This window comes from Ammospiza caudacuta, chromosome 5 (genome assembly GCF_027887145.1).
Source record: "Ammospiza caudacuta isolate bAmmCau1 chromosome 5, bAmmCau1.pri, whole genome shotgun sequence".
NCBI lineage: Eukaryota > Metazoa > Chordata > Aves > Passeriformes > Passerellidae > Ammospiza > Ammospiza caudacuta.
In genome coordinates, this window is record NC_080597.1 from 33,277,437 (window position 1) to 33,295,459 (window position 18,023).

The 18,023-nt window shown below is 36.0% G+C and overlaps 1 protein-coding gene across 6 annotated transcripts in view; it reads left to right on the top strand.

Annotated features, from left to right (window-relative positions):
* Nucleotides 1-18,023, top strand: part of CDK17 (cyclin dependent kinase 17) — a 90,052-nt gene that overhangs the window by 24,683 nt on the left and 47,346 nt on the right. For 4 of the 6 annotated variants that reach the window (XM_058805910.1, XM_058805908.1, XM_058805909.1 and 1 more), the window contains exon 2: nucleotides 12,397-12,545. In XM_058805910.1, the coding sequence (XP_058661893.1) occupies nucleotides 12,428-12,545 (118 nt within the window). In that variant the 5' untranslated portion in view covers nucleotides 12,397-12,427. Of the gene's footprint in view, nucleotides 1-12,396; nucleotides 12,546-17,106; nucleotides 17,146-18,023 lie in introns of all 6 variants that reach the window. The other 2 variants (XM_058805906.1, XM_058805907.1) reach the window with 1 other exon arrangement.

Genomic DNA, 18,023 nt, shown 5'->3' on the forward strand with positions numbered 1-18,023 from the left:
TATTGCAATGTTTTTGTTCTGTGGTGAATTTTATTTCCAACTGAATTAAAAATCTTAAAAGTAGATGTCTTATAATCTGTAGTCACCATAGCATCATAGTGAAAGAAGAATCTGAGCTGTAGAGACAACAACAATCTTTTTGAAGAGCTGGGAACCCCCTAGATTATATCTAAAGGTCATTTAAATACCCTGGTAAAAATCCCTTCAAGAAGTGTTCCTTGTAACCTGTGCTAGGGACATACTGTGTTCAGAGATGGGCCTTGGAGAAACATTGTTGTAAGTTTCAGCACTGGTGTGGAATAAAAGATAGCCCAATAAATTTAGAATGAGAATTGTAATTTCAAACAATTGTCCCAGTTGTTTGAAATTACAATGATAAGAATGTTTTTTTAAAAGAGTCCAAGAGATTAATCCGGACAACTGATACTGACTGTAGTATTTTTAAGTGAAATTTCTAAATTCAATGAATTTAAAGTAACAAGGTCTGGAAATAGAACCTCAGATTTGTGCTCAATTCCAGTAAATTTGGTCAAAGGGTATGGCTTGTTCCTGTGAGTCATTCTGATGCAAGAAATGGTAATGCTTAGAGGATTGTTCTTAGAGATAGTACCTATGTAACATGAACCATGTTGGGAAGAAAAAGTTGAGTTCATTTGCTGTATGAATATACAATATACCTTTAGGTGGCATATTGGTTGGAAATCCAACAGTTTATTTCATGTGATTGAAATCAGAAATGGCAGAAAGGAGAGTGCATGTCAACAGTTCAACAAAAGGAAGCATGCACAGTTCAGTAGACAGAAAATTCAGTTTTTTATTTGCCTGTTGCGTGTTTGCTATGACCCAGCCTTCCTTAAAACCACTCTTTCTTTGTAACTAGCAAGGTTTGCTTACTGTTACTAAATACAAGCATGAAATTTCCTAATTGTGCTTGTGTATCTTGTTTCTCTGTGAAGCAGACCTACAGTTTACCTCAGTAAACAGCTGTAGTGCCTCTACTAATGGAAGCTTCTGCCATTCTGGTTTACCATTCAGCTGGTGAGAAGTTTCATTCTCAAGTCTTGTTACAAAAGTGTATTAAAAAAATTAAGACTCACTTCATGGCAACAACCTGGCAGATTTTTATTCTTAAGTTTTCATCAGAATGTAAGAGTGAAATAATTGCGTAGCTAGAATCTTAAAGGTTTGGGGGTTTTTATTTAAGAAACCTTCTTTAAAAGCAAGTGTAATTAGTATTTCTTAATAAAAACACATCGCTTGCTTTATTTACTTTAAAGGTAGCTGTGGTTATCAGGTATTGTGCTGAAGCTGTATTTAAGATGAACAACTTAAATTTCAGTATGGTAGCACCTGATTATTTTATGCTTTACTAACAAGACAGATGGCTGGTTCTTTTGAAGGTCTTTTCTTGGGTTCCTTTTTATTAAATAGTAATGTAGACTAAGTTTAAAGAGAGTAAAGCTATAAATCTGAATTACAAGTGCTACAAGTGAAAACTAGAAGCTTGGATTGTTGAATTTCGAGCTTATGGATCCTAGTTACCAAAAGGAAATAAACTGCAATGGGAAGATTTCTGGTTACTCTTCAGCATACTTTGGTATGTTGAAAGGCAGCATACCTGGGTGGTAATGCAAATACAAGCTTCCCTTAGAACACATGTAATATTATTTTAAAGAATATTTTGGCAAAAGAATACTGTTTTCCAAAGCTGTTGAATTGTGTAAGTCAAGATCAGCTCAAGTACTGGACATAGAAATAGTTTGGTGAAAGAGTAACGTGTTCCAAACTTTTAAAGCAACAGGCCTTCTGTTATATCAGTCAAAACATGATCTTTTGCTCTATGAGATGACAGATGACGTCAGTTGGACTTTGTATTATATATTTAAGGGTTGAATACAGGGGGAAAACCCAACCAGGGTGTTCCAAAGGAGGCTAAGGAGCAAAGAACCAAGTAGTTTTAAAAAAAATTACTAAGGTAACATCTATTGCTCTTACACTTGGCTTACTTGTGTTGAATGTTAGTGCTGCTGTAGCGTGGATTGTCTTTGTGTCTCTTCTTCCCAGCACATAGATTCCAGAAAGAAAAAAGCATTATGGGAACCAAATTTCTAAAGGAATTTAGTAGGAGAGGGAGGAAGGAATTAGTTATCTCTGTCATTGTAGATTGGTAGTGGTCCAAATTGTCCTTGAGCTTGTTGTGACAGGACAATGGATACCAGTTTTAAATTAAAAGAAAGTAGATTCAGAGTAGATAAAATGAAGATTTTTTTTTTTTATGCTAGGAGTGGTTAAACACTGGAGCAGTTTGCCCTGGAGATGGTAGATGCTCCGTGCCTGGAAATGCACCGTCAGGTTGGTCAGGGTTCTGACAGCTTGGTCCAGTTGAAAATGTCTGTTTTTTGCAGGGATGTTAGACTGGGTGACCTTTGAGTGTCTCTTCCAAGCCAAGCCATTCTGTGGTTCTCGCTCAACTGGACTAGTTTGAGAGTTATGTCATCTACTGACATCATTATAGTAACAGGGTTCTTTTTTCTTGCCATGGAGTTTTACAGCAAAACTCCTTCAGTACTTCTGCAGGTGAAGAATTTATTTTCAGTACTGATCTTTATTAGAGTATAATATTATATGATGCTGAAGTAAGATTCTGTGGGGAATTTGAGTCTGTGTAGAAGCAAAAATTTAAATTTACCTTTTTATAAAACATTTTCTGTTGGTGAGACAAATCTTAGAGTTTGGAAGCTTTATCCAGATCATTGACAATAATAGCAGTATCAGCCTCTGCAACACAGTTAACACCCAGAATGGAAAGTGGTTTGCTGTGCAGTGGTTTGGCTCATTGCTTGTCCTTGCCAGGATGAGACTGGGCTCTGACAGCAGAAGAATGATAATGTTTATAGTTTGGAAGAAATTATTTTGAAGATAAATATGAAATTTCACTTCTTTTTTCTGCCTGAGAAACAAAAGAGGGCAAATGTGTCTGCCCAGGAAAAATATATATTTGGAAACAGTATTCTGTACATCCTGTTTGATTATTTGACTGTTTCTTAACATAAATTTTGTCGTAAAATATACATCTGTCCTTACTCTACCTTTAAAACGTAGCTTGCAGGAAGATCCTAGAGAATTTCTGCTTTTGTTGATGGTATCAGTATTGCTTGCCTGGCATTAGGCACAGCTGTTTTACCGTTTAATAATTCTATTAAAAATAAATTTGCAGACTACTTGTCCTTCAGCTTGTGTTTCCTAATTATTCCTGTTGGGTTTAAGGTTATTGACTGACATTAATACTTGTTGCTTTCCAAGGTTTCCTATATACTAATGCTATCTTACTGGTCTGACATTTACTTGCAGATACACAATTTTCTATTTTAGTGGTTGCTATTTGTCTCCTCTGCTGAGTCAAGATGGAAGTATTGTCACTGACTCACTTCTGTATAACCTTTTGTTGTTGTTTCTTAATCTTCCTCTGGGCTCTGTTCAAGGTCCACAAAACTTGTTTGGATCCCTTCAGGTAGAGAATTGTTTATACTAAAAGGAGGTGATGTGAAGTTTGAGCGAGCATCCTTTGAAGTGCTAGACTGTTTGCTCAGTCTGGGAGGGGAGTGGCCTCTCAAACTGATTAACTGGAGTCACCCAGATTACATAGTGGTAATTTCGTTCTTCTGCTTAGTTTCAGAATCTGGGAACCTTCTTCTGGACTGCCTCAGTTACTTGGAGGAAGAGTAATATGTAAGATTGTGTGTAAAAGACATGCAGAGAAGAATGATCTGCTCAGGCAAAGAAAAGCAATATCAAGTGATACCGAGAGATCTTGAATCTTAGTATCTGTTAGGCTGCATGTAGAGCTCTTGTTCTTGAGCCAACCGTGACAGTTCTGACGGCTTGAGATATGGCAGTTGCCTTTTTTTGTATGTTTAAATAAATTCATACCTTTTTTTTTCTTTTTCCTGGCTTCTTGAACCCTGAAAAATACCTGTTGTGAGGCTGTCATCTATTGAGACTTAATTTGGGAGCAGGATGTTGGTGCAGGAGTAAGACAGAAGAAGAGTCTGCATGTAGTTATTGTGTGGGAATCAGAGTGGCCAGAACTTGTTGCAGTGGAACAAGGCACTTCTGCTTTACTGTATTTTCTATCCATTTGTTATTTTCCCCTGTCATCTTCCCTTAACAGCATTTGCTGCTGTCCTTTATTTTGTTCATAAATTGCTTTTATTTCAGATCCCAGGTTTTATTTAGCTAAGCTAAATAGGCTTTTGGCAGAACTGCAGTTTTTCAGGCTATTTTTCTGGTACACAACAGTTCTATCATAGTGCTCCCTGTAGGGACAATCTTACCTTGGATTTAATGTGCACTAATGGTCAGTACTGTACTTCTGTGGAGGTACTAAATTGGCTTAAGCAGCCTCATGCTTGCCTCTCTTGCTTTGTAGGGCATACTGCCACCACCTTGTTGCCAACACAGCTATTTGCAAAGCTGCTTAGCAAAACATATGTTAAAACTCTTCTTTCTTTCCCAGGTTGTCAGCTAAATAATCAATTACATTAGGAATAGTGTCTTACATGTTTGGTATCCTTGGCAGTGAATACTGAAATGATCCATGTGTGCACATTCGGTTGACCATTAAATGGCAGCATGAACACTTCAGACAGGCATTTGTCTGAATGTTATAACAGAACAAATTGGTGCCACGCTGGGACAATCTTGACTGCCACGTAAAAATTAATAGAGCAGGGAAATGCTGTAATTGACTTACTGTTCAGAGATTTTCTGTTGCTGAGCAATCTCTGAAGCTGTATCGATGACAGGATTGGAGAAAGGAAGAAAAGACAATTCGTAAGGTTTTTTTTAAATACTGAATCAGAGAAGTTTATAGCTTTGGGTAAAAGATGTTCATATACTCAAACAATTTTTGAACCATAGTTCAAAGATTATTTATTGCCAGAATGAGTTTATTTACTGCTCCTTTGAAATTACCTCTGAAATATCTCAGTGCAGCTGTTAGACTTAGTCAGCCGACTATAAGAAACTGTTTAGGCTGTTGTTTCTGTCAGTACTTGCTTTCTTAGTTGTGGTGAAGTTATTCTGTCTCTCTGTTATTTCAGGACTAGTAGTTATATCATTGACAGTATTATTTTCATCAGAAATCTCTAGAAGAACACAGAGTACAGAAGAGACTGAAAAATCTTAGGCATTAAATGTCTCAGAATTGTCCATTTTATCATATTGGTTTTTTTCTTAATGTCTTGTTTTGTGTTTCTATGTAATGCCTTCAGTGTATCAGATCTTCTATGTGGCCTGTTATCTGTTAGAAAAATATGCATATATGTCATCAATACTGTAGAATGTGTTCTGCACCATTATGCTTATTGGTCTCTTAATTCACTAAGTGAAAACTCTTCCTCTGTTGCTATATCATTCTTCCTTATTTTTAAGAAAAAATAATTCAAAACCAAGCAGTGTATTACTGTGAAAGAGGTTGTTTTTCCTAGCTTGTTTTCTTTTTTTTTCTTCTGCATGTACATAGAAATGTAAGAGAAATGCACCCAAAGTCCCAAAGTTGTATGATTTTAAACTGTTAATGGCTCTTTGATATTCTTAGGCACAGAGCTGTACATGCAGTAAATGGAACAGTTTGATTTTACATTTGCCTGATTGGCTTTACTGTCAGGACTTTCTGGGTGGCTTGATGAGGCTTTTTTTGTGTTCATGCTATACAGAACCTGTATAGAAGTTCAGGATGTAATAAACCAAAAATTTGACATTTGGAAGAAAAATTGTGAGCTAGAAAACTAGTTTTTTTATATCGGTCTTCATTTTGTGTGCAGTCTTAACAATTACAAATGTTTTTTCTTACTTGGTGGTTAATTTCTCCTCAGTGCAGTTAATTTCTGTTTTAAGAGTAAAAGGCCAAACTTTTTTTGTCTTGCTTAGAAACTTGTAGCCTTGTCCTTTGTTCATCCAAACAGGTGTGTCTTTAGTATTTATCTCAATTTATATTACTCTGATGTCTTTGTCTCTTAGTGCTTGATTCAAGAACCTCAAAATTAGTTAAAAGCTTTTCATTACCTTAGGTCTTGGGCTGTAAGTAAAACTTTTTTGTTAGCACAATAAGAAGCAAAGGTTGAAGGCTCTGGTGTGGGGGTTCAGATGCTTAGAGGATTGGAGGTTCTGGGCTGAGAGCAACGGGAGTTTGGGAGAAGGTTCTTTGGTGTGAGATTGTTTGATTTCGTGCCTGAACTGTGATGGAAAAAAAAACAAAGCAGCCTTGAAAACTGTGCTTTTTACTGACACAATTGCTCAGGCTCACAAAAGATTGCTGATGCTTTTCAGTCTTAGAACCAGCATTGTCTTCTTGAACCTAGAAGGAATTTTCTGTGCAATGTTCTTCCAAAGACTTGCTTGTTTGTAAGAGTGAGGAGGATTGTCTCAGAAGTGATAGTGCAACGTTGTCAATCTATTGCTAAAATAATCTGAGTATTAGAGAGCAGCAAGCATTGTGTGCACAACTCTTTTTTAAAAATATTTTTTCCTATGCTCTATTAAGGCTTTATGATTATTAATCAAAGCTTAAAAAATTACAGACATTGCTTTTGGTTTCCAGTGCTCATTACATCTTTTGAGATCTGAAGTTCTGTGACTGTCTGGTAGTATTTATGTTACATCCATGTAACCTTTTAGTTTTTACCTTCCCCTTCAATAGAAAAGAGCCTTTCAGTTTATGGGTCTGACAGCAAGTGTGGAAGCTTTGCCAGTCAGCTCATTTGTTTTCTTGGCTTAAATGTCAGCCAATTTAACCAGACTCATACTGTGTTTTTTCACTTGGCAGTTGAGAGAACAGAGCCTTTGATAATTAACAAGGAGTTATTAATCAGTACGACATATCTAATCCAGGGAGATCTATCAAATAGTACATCTCTGTAGATTTTGCTGTTTGATACTGTTTGAATCTAGGTGGGAGTGAATATATCTCTATATTTTAAAGAATGTAAACTTGCTGTGGTTACCTAAGTAAAGCTTTTTGAGTCCAGAGAAAGAAGATAAGCATAGGACTGCAAAATTTGATCTTTTGGGCAAATTTGGTGGTTTTCAGTGTTTTAAATTCACTACCAGTAGCATAGTTAAATTTGTCTGTAGTAACGTTCAATATATATTTTTTACTTAAAAGATTAATTTTCAAAAAACTACAAACCCCTTGTACTAATTTGTGTCCTTCATTATTCTTTAAAGGCAAAGGGATTGGGGGGGAGGGGCTTGAAGATAAGGAAAAGTATTCATATTCAAAATAAAATTAGGACAGGGTAATTTCCCTATATTTCCTCTCTTTGGAGTGGTTCTTCCAGTTGATGATCTAGATCAGGAGCTGAATATAGATGCTCTCATTCACTTAAGGAGGAGCCTGTTTGCCTGTATTAACTAGTATGACTATCCTCAGATAAGAAGTTAACCTTTGTAAATACCTTTGTACCTTCAATTTTGAGTATTTGTTTGGCTGTGATTCTGTAAGTACATAACAAAGGGCTTCACTGGGAAAGTTCAGTTCCATATTGAGTATTGCTCATAAAGGAAAAAGCTGTGAGGGTCCTTTTGCCCTTTTTGCACTGGGGAGGTCAGACTAAGCTGAGGTATTTGACTTCAGTTTTCTTTCATCAGTAATAAAGGCCTTGTTTGTCAGGTGTTACTTATATCCGTACAATGTCAGTTCTTTGACCCAATGCAGCATAAAGCTAGTAATTTTTTTAGTAGCTATGCTCCTGACAAGAGAGTCTAGTTGACCATTCTTGTGTTTTTTCCAAAGGCCAACTGTGGAAAAATGCAGTAGAAAATATTTTTCACTGATGTGAACAAATGCCAGTTGAGACAAATACAAAAAATAGATGCAATGACTAAAATTCCATGTTTGTAATCCATTCTTATAGAGTAGAATTGCGATTGTAAGGAGGTACATCTGTACTATATGTGAATTTTATGAGTGCTCAAACTGGTTTTTCATTATGTTGGATAAATTATCCATATATTTCTCATTAGTGTAACTAATAGTTTTCTCTGTGTTTGATATGCATCATACTGATATCAGTGATTGTGTTTATTTTTTAAATTCGGGGAGATTGAGAACAGTTTAATATAGTGGAAAGCTGGTTTTCTTTTTAGAATAAGGGGACAATATCTTTGGCATGTTTCCTATATTTGTTTGTAATTAATACTGTTTGTAGCACTCTTGAGTTTTTCAGGCCTCTCTTTCTGACACAAGGAGTTCATATATAGTGCTGTTACCTGTTTTCTTTGATGTCTTGTGCCTGGGCTATAGTTTGCTAACCCATCTTTAAGAGCCATGCTGCATCCATGCTGTTGCTCATGCTGTTAAGAGTTTCTGATTTCCTCCCCCTTCTTACAGGTGAGTTTTCCAGAACAAGAACTGCCTTTAGATGTTTTGAAAATACCATCTGCCTTGTAAAACAGCCTGTAAAAACAGTCTGGCTGCAACTTCAGTGTTTATCTAAGTGGAAAAGTAATTTTAAAGTGCTTAATGTCTATGTAGATGGAACTCGATGCAATATAACTTAGGGAAATAGAGGAGTCAGCACTTAGACTGATCCTAAGCTAATTGAAGTTGAAGGACAGGTTCCCTTTGACTTCAAAGGACTTTGAATCCAGCAAAATCATAGTGAGCTTTTGTTATTTGTGACCGTTGTGAAATAAACTGACTAAAATTTAAGGTGTTAAATAGCTTTATCAGTTTTGAAAATTTTAACTGAATTTGTTTAAACTTACAAGGATTGAGGACACATAGTAATTGTGTATGAAGACCTTAATGCCTTACTTTTTTAACTTCCAAGAAACTAAGAGTCTGGGAAATTGAAGAAAGTGGAAGGGCTTTTGAGAATGTTAGCCATTGGCAGTGTAAGACCTCTGAATTTTGGTGACTGTGAGTGCAGTCTAGCTGAGTTACTGTTTTGGAATCAAAGTGCTTTCATGTGTGTCTGCAGTACAGCCTGGGTGTTGTGAACATATGTATGTGTTAAATGAGAAGTGCTGTCCTTCAGGCATCGTGGGAGGGATTGGTGTGAATTAGAGAAAGAGAACCAAAACACACATATTTAAATTTAGTCTTACCTGGATCAGTTTAAAAAATTGATTTTGTTTTCAGAACTGTATTATAAAGATCACTTTTAAAAGATGTTGGGTTCAAGACAGGGGTTTAATACTAGTGAAGTGAACTGAGTTAATGACAGTGAATGTTGGAAAGTAGAAAAGGTAGATTTTTAGCATTGTTTTCAAGGATTAACTTATATTACTTTTAAAGACAAAAAGAACAGTTTTTCAGGGTTAGACTGCAGATTGATTGTAAGAAGCAGCAGTTCCTTTAATACAGTTTTGCTTCTTTTATTTCATATCAGTATAAGGATTGAACAAATATGTCTCTGCCAGCTTTTGTAGGTTGTATCAGATAGTGTCATATCAGATTGCTTGTCCTCATTCTGTCTGCAGGAGACTAGAATTTGCATTAGTTGCATTCAAGTGTATGCCTCTATCTACTGTGACATCTGAAATACTTGATTTGGGTATGACTTACTCAGAGTAGAGAAATTTGCAGAATAGAATAGTCAAGCCTGTGGCCTCTGTTCTAAAGCTAAATGTAGAAATAACTGTATTCTTTTCACAGTCATTAAGAATTTGAGAAAACATTGCTTCTACATGTATATTGCTAATCAAGTAACTCCATTTTGGATTTAAACTAGATTTACTGTTAAAGGGAGATAAGAAGTATGCATCTGCTATTAAGTGGTGAAAATGAGTATCAGACAATTTGGACTTTTCTGTGAAAGCGCTGTCATTTTAGAGAACCAGTGTTAGTTTTGGATTGTATGCATCATATTTTCAAAGCTTTGTTCACTGATGTCTTGTCTTAAACTTCCAAGAATGAGCAGCTTCTGCAGCTGGCCATGAGAATAAAGAAGTTGAAAAGAGGACATTCTAAGTGCTAGATACTAGTCAATGCTTCCTTTTTTTTTTTTTTTTCTTTACAATTCTGAACTAGCAAGAATACTGGTGCCTTAAGGGAGAAAAATTTGTTTTCATATCAGTGAGCATCTTTTCCTTTAAAAATCTGACATACATTTCAGTAGAAGAGAACATTCTGTCACATGTGGATTCCCACTCCTCATTCCGTTTCACTGTTAAATTATTTGAAAATCAAGCCATGAATTAATTCCAAATGTTAGCAAAAATGGTACTTCATTACTCCATGAAACCCTGCCATAACAGGGGAAATGTTGTAATTATAGTAAACAAAGTACTTTGGGATTTTTTTAATTAGCTTGAGATTTAAAATGTTTCCTGGATTTTCTAATCCATATATCTGTTAATTTATATGTAATATTCTTCAGCAGTAGACCTTTTTGATTCAAAAATTGTGTAGGTTTAAGTACTTGCAGGATCAAAAGCCAGGAATAGCGTGTTTCCCTTTAAAGGCACCTGTTTTTTCACTTGCTGCCCAAGTGGAAAATTGGAAAGAAATTGTTGTGCTGTCAAATAGCTTTAGGGCATTACACAGCTAAAAATTGCATGTATCCTTTTTTGAGAATAATACAGATAGGAAGATGCAAGTTTCAAAAAACATCATGGGACAATTGAGTAAAACTACACATAAATGATGTGTCCTTCCAATTTTTTTTACAATATTGGCCTTATTAGAGAAACATGGGCATTTATTTTGAAAAAGTTTGAATGCAGAAATAAAACACTGTCAAGTAAGATCTTTGTAGCCTGGTCCTGAACAGGAAAAATAAATGTTCCCTCTGGATTGCTATCTGAATGCAGTTTCTTAACAATAAGAATATCCTGCTTTTGACTTGAGAGAGTAAAATTATTCATACTTAGGTGTGGCTTTATTGCACATACAGCAGTGCATTAAAGGGGCAGTTAAGAAACTTCTGGCTTAACTGTATCTACAGCAGTATATTTTATTTCCTATGTATCTCTACCTAGTGCCTGAATGATTCTGCTTTATAGTAGCTGTGATTGTCTGAGATGTTAGTTACCCTGTTTTGTAATCCACCTCTTTCCCCTTGGATGCAGCTGTTGCTTTGGCAGTGATTTTACTGTTCGTCTCAGACTTTGGAGCTCATATCCCAATGGTCTTTTATTCACCCCTACTGTGTTCCTTGCTTTCCTAAACAATCTAATATTGTGAAATTCTGCTACCACCAGCAGCCACTTTCAGATTTGTTGTACCAATTTGTTCTTCTTTTTATTATGAAGCAGCTTAAAAAAGAGTAAGTTCGTTGAAATGTGTACACTTAATGGGACGTTGTCAATATAAAATTGTATTCACAATTTGTTATTAAATGTGGATCTTTGGCATACTACTTGTTGCATTTCTCTGTTTAAATGAGAATATTGAGCAAAATTTGATTTTATATGTGAATTATGAATTTTGGAAGGCAAAGAACCTCATGGGAGGGGGGAAAAATATATGAGCATTTCAGACTTCACTATGCTGTGCTTGTGTTGAACACTGCACATGTGATTCTTGGAGTCTATGAGCAGATGAACAAGTTAGAGAGAAATAACATCAAGGGTGAACTGTCCATATGGAGTAAGGAGAGGCAGAACTGTGCCTCTTGTTATGCAAGGGCACACGTATGGCCCACCACAAAGTTCACTTGCCAGCTCAGACTTGTGGCAGCATGTTTATTGACCTGGACCTTTATTATTATGGTTTGTTTGCTTACAGCTTTCTAGGGACAAAGTGCCTTCTGCTTTGTTCCTAGTTCCATCCTACTGCTTGACTCTTAAGGGAAACATCCATCCTAGCCAGAGTTTTGTTACCAGACCCTGGCCATCCTATTTCTCTAGGTGGGATGGTGTTTGAGAACTGCTTTTGTGTTTAAGACTTTCAGCATTGTCCCCTTCTTCTGTTTGTAAAAAGGGTAAAATAGAGAGGAGTTTGGTAAGTTTTCATCATAAAAAATTGGGCTGAAAAAGAGAAAGGGTTACAGTCTCCTTCTCCTTAGTGGGATTAGTGAAAGACACTGTGGAGGAGGCCACAGAGCACACACTGATCTAGTTCTCAGATGACTGTTTCCTTTATTATTGGACTGTAAAATTGGTTATGAAGTTAGCTGTTTTTCCAAAACAAAAATCCAAACAAGTCCAAAGGTTCTTTTTTTTTTCCAAATAGAAATAAAAATTGCAAAAATGTATGGGCATCAACCTCTCAACACATTCATCTTCAGTCCAGTAGAGTAATCTTGCTTAGGGATATTATTTTAAGTATAACTTGCATATTGCCCAAGTTTTCTGTAAGCCTTCCTGCATTTTTATGTCAGTCAATTAAACTTCATTTTCTGATTACCTAATTATTTCTCACTTTTTGTTATTTATTTTTGTTTTCAGGCTTCCTTAAGCCAGACTCAATATCGATAGAATGAAAAAATTTAAGAGAAGACTTTCCTTAACCTTGCGAGGAAGCCAGACCATCGATGAATCGCTGTCTGAGCTAGCAGAACAAATGACAATTGAAGAAAACAGCAGCAAAGATAACGGTAAGCATGTCTTTTACTTTGTAGAAAATGTAAGAATTTTGTCAGGCCCTATTCAAGTGAGCATTGCTGGGGTTTATTTAAATTTTCACAGTTGCAGGGATTTTCTCTCTAACCTTTTTTTTTTTTTCTTATATTCCACTACCCTAGTTCTTTCAACAGGTTGATATGGTATTACATACTGGTTTGGTTTGCTTTGGTATTGAACTGTCATACAGCTATTTATCAAAAGCTACCTAAATTTATCTTTTTATGTTGTGTGCACCAAGGCTTATAGATGCTCTTGCAGTATATTGAAATCCATTGTATGGGTTTAGTGAGTCTCACATCAGCTTCATATGGCTTCAAATTCAGTCTGTTCTCAAAATCATTATTTAGTAATATGATTGACTAATTGCTTAAGCATTCCGTATAAAACTGTTTACCTTACATTGATGATGCAGTGCGGTAGTCTAAATTTTGTCATCTCTTCATGTCTCTCAGAAGTACTTCTCTTCACCACTATGAAGGTGACTAGAAACATTCAGGATAACCAGCTTGTCTCTGTATTCTTACATAAGTCTTTGGCTGATCCCATAGATGTGTTGGCTGCTGTGAAGTCCCCATTAGTGATGATGCCGCTTTTGGATGCAATCTGCAGTAATAATGACTGGAAGAGGTTTTGTTGCTTGTTCTGCTTCCCGGGCTGCAGCATTTAAGTCGTATTTCATCTTCAGTGCTGATTAGTATTATTTTTTGCTTTGCTGATATCTAAGATTTTTTTGTTTATCAAGAGATCTGAATTTTATTTTTGCCCCACTTCACAACAATAAAGGATTCTGAGTTTTCCCATTGAAAACTGACAGGGCCAGGAAATTTGAGTAGAGGTAGAGATGATGGAATTTGCCCTGCAGATTTTTAAAGCTCTGTTCAAGATACATTGCATAACAAGATTTTGAGAGCAGAATTTACCTTTGGCAAAACAAAGCTAATAACGTTTTTCATTTTTACCTTCAATCCCTGGTATACTCATTGCTGTTGTCCTGTTTTTAATATGGGCCATGCCCAGTATTTTGAGAGACAAGGTTTATTACAACTTCTTATATGTTGATATAGCAGGTCTACTCTGCAGCAACAATTGCAGTACTTTTGCACTATCTGTTAAGTCGGTTTTGAGACACTGAGTTTGTCCCACGTGATTTTGCTTGTATTCGCCTTTGTTACTGATGCATATTTTTTCAGACCTGTATATACTTCTGCAAGATTGATTTCGTTATGTAAATAAGTGCAAAGAATGTTACTTTCATGCTGAGAAATGAACATTAAAAAATTGTTACCAGCATCATTGAGTGTACTGAACTGGGTTGCTGAATTGATTCATTGAAACTGAATCCAGGAAGAATAAAAAGATTTTACCTTAAACTGGACCATGTGCTGGGTATCAGCTCGAGGGACAGAGAACACAATTACCTGTTTACAGAAGCATGAGCTTATGCCATCTTAAGCCATCTGTAAAACCATTTGCAGCTTGTAATATTTATCTGAGAATAATCCCAAACAGTAAAACTTGGATGTCTGCATGCTTGTCACCAAACTGTGACAAGCTTATCTTGTCAGTAGATATTTAAAGGGTTAAAATAAGTAAAAAATACAATTCAAGAAAATGTTCCTAATTGCAAATTACTTATCTAGCTTTTAGTGCTCTTTTTATTTTACTTTCCATGGTAATTCATTGGCCAAAGGGAATCTTGCGTATTAAAATTGTAATAATGACATATGCAATGTTTATACCTGGAGAACATTGTTGGTGCCTTAGTACAGTGTTCTTGGATACACTCAAGGTGTTGTAGAACCTCTTAAAAGAAGACATAGAGTATAAACTGTACTTTGCTGTGCCTAATCTTTAACTCATCACTTCATGTCATTAAAAAAAGTTTTACTGACCCTTGCTACCTTTTTTCAGATTCTTCCAGAAAGCAGTTATTAGTACTTGTGCTATCTTTCATCTTGCAGATGTGAACAGGATACTACATTGTGGATTTTTGTTTTCCTTTGTTTTTCCTTTCTGACCCTACTTTTCTTAGAAAGTAGGGTTGGAAAATGCTTGCTGCTCTAGCTAGTCTTGCTTTTCTAAAGGATGCTCTAACTTTCCCACAGATGAAGATATTTTGGAAAGAGTATTTTTCAGACAGACCACAGGGATTGGGCTTTGGGTAACGATTGTTGAAAAAACAGCCAAGAAATTATTTTTCTCTTTTGGTGAAAGACTAATTTAGTAAAGAACATTGCCTGGAAAAAATCCTTCAGTGGGCATTTAAAAAAATTTGCTGACAAAGGAGTGCTTCGATGAGAAAGGTTTTCCTTGGCGTCTTACAAAATCACAGTACTAAAAAGCCTGCACTAATTGTAAATATCCAACTGAGACGCATGAGAGGATGTAGTCTCTTGAAGAATATTTTAAAGTGATAGCTGCACTATGATCTTGAAAGTACGTCCTTTACTGTGGTGGTGCTGATCTCAGGAGGCAGGAGTAACCATCTCCTTAGTTCTGCATTTAAGAACAAACAGCTCCTTTACCCTGTGGAACAGAGAAACAAATGTGCCCAGTTAAAAGGCTTTGAATCTGTTCCTGAAGAAACTTAATGTCTAGTAAATCAAAGGCATGCCAGTATATTAGTCTACAGAGATTTAGAGTCAGGGATACAAATAATCTTCAGAAAGTGATTCTTCATATGTGCTTTATTTTCAAGCATTACATCATGAACTTGGGAAATAAGAGTTGAAGGGGATTGAAACTGTACATTTCAGGTCAGAAGGCAAGACTAGATCCTGAATGCTGAAGGCCTTTACAGCAAAATTTAATTCCATTGTTATTGTCCAATTCTTTTGTTTTAAGTTTTTCTTTCTGGTAAATCGCTCATCTTGTCTCCTGTCCATGCTGATGGCTGTGTTCACTGAGGCTTATAATTTTATACATGCTATTTTTTTTTCCTTCCTGGGAAACAGCTGTGTTACTGGGTTATGGAGATTGTAGAGACTGTGTCCATACAAAACCACATCTGTGCTGACCTAGAATCCAGACTTATCTCCATCTGATTTATATCCTGCAAAATACTTATATATATACATTTTTATACAAATATGTATATAGACATGTAGAGATATATTCTGTAAAAATCCTTGTTATAAGTTGCAGTTCAGCACTGCCATTCCAGATGTAGATCACTTGTACATAGTATTAGGGACCTTTCCTTATGGTCACCTGTTTGCAATAACCTGTGTTATTGCCCCCCTGCCAAATGCTTTTTTCTCCCAAAACAATTGCCTGTGATTTCAAGTTAAATGCAGCTCCCATCCAGAGGCCCACCTTGTCATTTGCTGCAGCTTTGAGTGGGTTGTTTCAAGATTCAAAGAACAGTACTCCTAATGTAGAACAAATTGTCCCATTTGTAGTTCACGGCCACAAAAATAGATCCATAACTTTTGATTTCTTTGCAGTGCATTGGTACCACTGAATCAGCTCCCCTTTTGTATGCAGTCTCATTTAATACACAGCCTCCTTCATCGTGTGGTGTCAGTACAATCTCAGTATGCATCACTCATCCATGAGCAGCAAAATGGGATTAGCAGGGATCAACCCATATTGTTCAATGCAGTAGCGCAGAGCTGTTGCACTGAATATAGAACAACCATTGGGCTTGGGTTTTTTGGAACACCATCAAATTATTTAGTGACCAGAAACCTATATATAATTTAATCTTTCATACAAATTATGTTCATCATAATTGGCTTCTGGGTGAGGAAGCACTGCCAAATCAGGTCATAAACCGTAAAAATAGAGGGACCAGTGAAATACCTAATAATATATCTGAAGCCTTATGAACTGTGGACTGTATGAAGTATACTTCGGGCTAGTCTTTCATCTGAGGACAAAAGCTTTTCTTGGTCTCTGGTGTTTCAACATATAAAACCAATTAGGTGGATTTGTTGTTTATTTTTAATTTTTCATACTAACAATGCTTGCTTTTTTAATTCTAGATTTTACCTTAATATATGTGTTTTGATTAATATTGACAATATAAAATGATAATTTGTAGGAGTTGATAACTAAATTTACCCATTAAATTTTTCTTTGGCAATGACACACTAATGAAATCTGGCTAGAAGTGACATCCAAATCATGCATATTTAATGCCTAATTAAGTGTAAAATTTATGCAAATACTTCAAACACATATGATCTCTAGTGAAAGCAAAAAATGTGGCTGTATTGTCTAACATTATGAAATGCACTGTCACAAACTCCAAGCATGCTTTTAAGAATAATTGCAAGACACATTCCAAAATACAGCCACAGCTCTTGCATTAATTTATAAGTAACTTGGAAAGCCGTCTGTTTTGTTGGGGTTTTTGGTACAGATAAATACACATGTGCATAGTAAACAAAAAAAGGTGTCATTCTGATAGAAATGGCTACATGAATTTGTAAAATAATACTTATCTTCATTTGGTCTCTTTTAGCTCAGTGATGTGATCATAGGATCCAGTCTCATGAACACTTGCATAATTTTTTTGTAATTTTACAGGTGTGAGTAATAATGGAAGGATCAGCTACGGTAAAGTGCGTAAGTGTTTTTTAGGTTTAAGGCATTAATGGCTAGTTAATACTCTTGATAAGAGGGATGAATGTTTTTACAATTTAACACATTGCAATACTGTCTCAGAACATCCAAACGCCTTTGTAGTTTTAATCATTTCATGTCATCTTCAACAGAGCTGAGAAATTTCCATTCCATCTGCTATGTGTAATTCCTTGAGTATGGAAGGAAAACAGTTTGTTGCAACATATTTTCAAGACAGTGTTCTTGAATTGAAAATATGAGCACAGAAATGCTTACTGGTAATAAATTGGTAAAATTTCTCTGTTGATGTTGGAGGAAAGTATCAGTATGAAGATGTGGGTGGGTAGAGGGAGAAGAAATCCCCAGAACTGCTAGAACTCATTCTAGAACTACAGATTACTGTGAGTAATTGGTAGCTGTCACAGCTAAACACTGATCCTTGTACTGTCCCTTACACTGTACTGGCAATGTTTTTATTATAGTCTGTATGTACTCTTCTGTGCTGTGGTTTGCATCCTTTTTTGTTATTACTGTTCAGTACGGTTTCTCCATCCCACGTATGCTGCACAACATAGTGTTCTTTCTTCCCTTCTGTTTTAATTTGCTTCTTCCCACAATACCTAGAGGCTCTGTTCATATGTGGAAGTGCTTATAAAGTGAAATGAGCATGAAAATTCAGTGCCTGAAAGCATGCTGCAGAGACCCATAGTCTTGGAGGGCTGTGTGGGGGCTTTGTCCACTCATTAATGTTTCCTTAGAGGTAGAGTACAAGTTTGGCAGGGAACGTAATGTTTAGATGCAGATGTGGACTGTCTTAATACTCCAGATTTTTGTTAGTGTAGGCTCACTGATGAATATGCAGAGATGCTTTTCAAATGGTA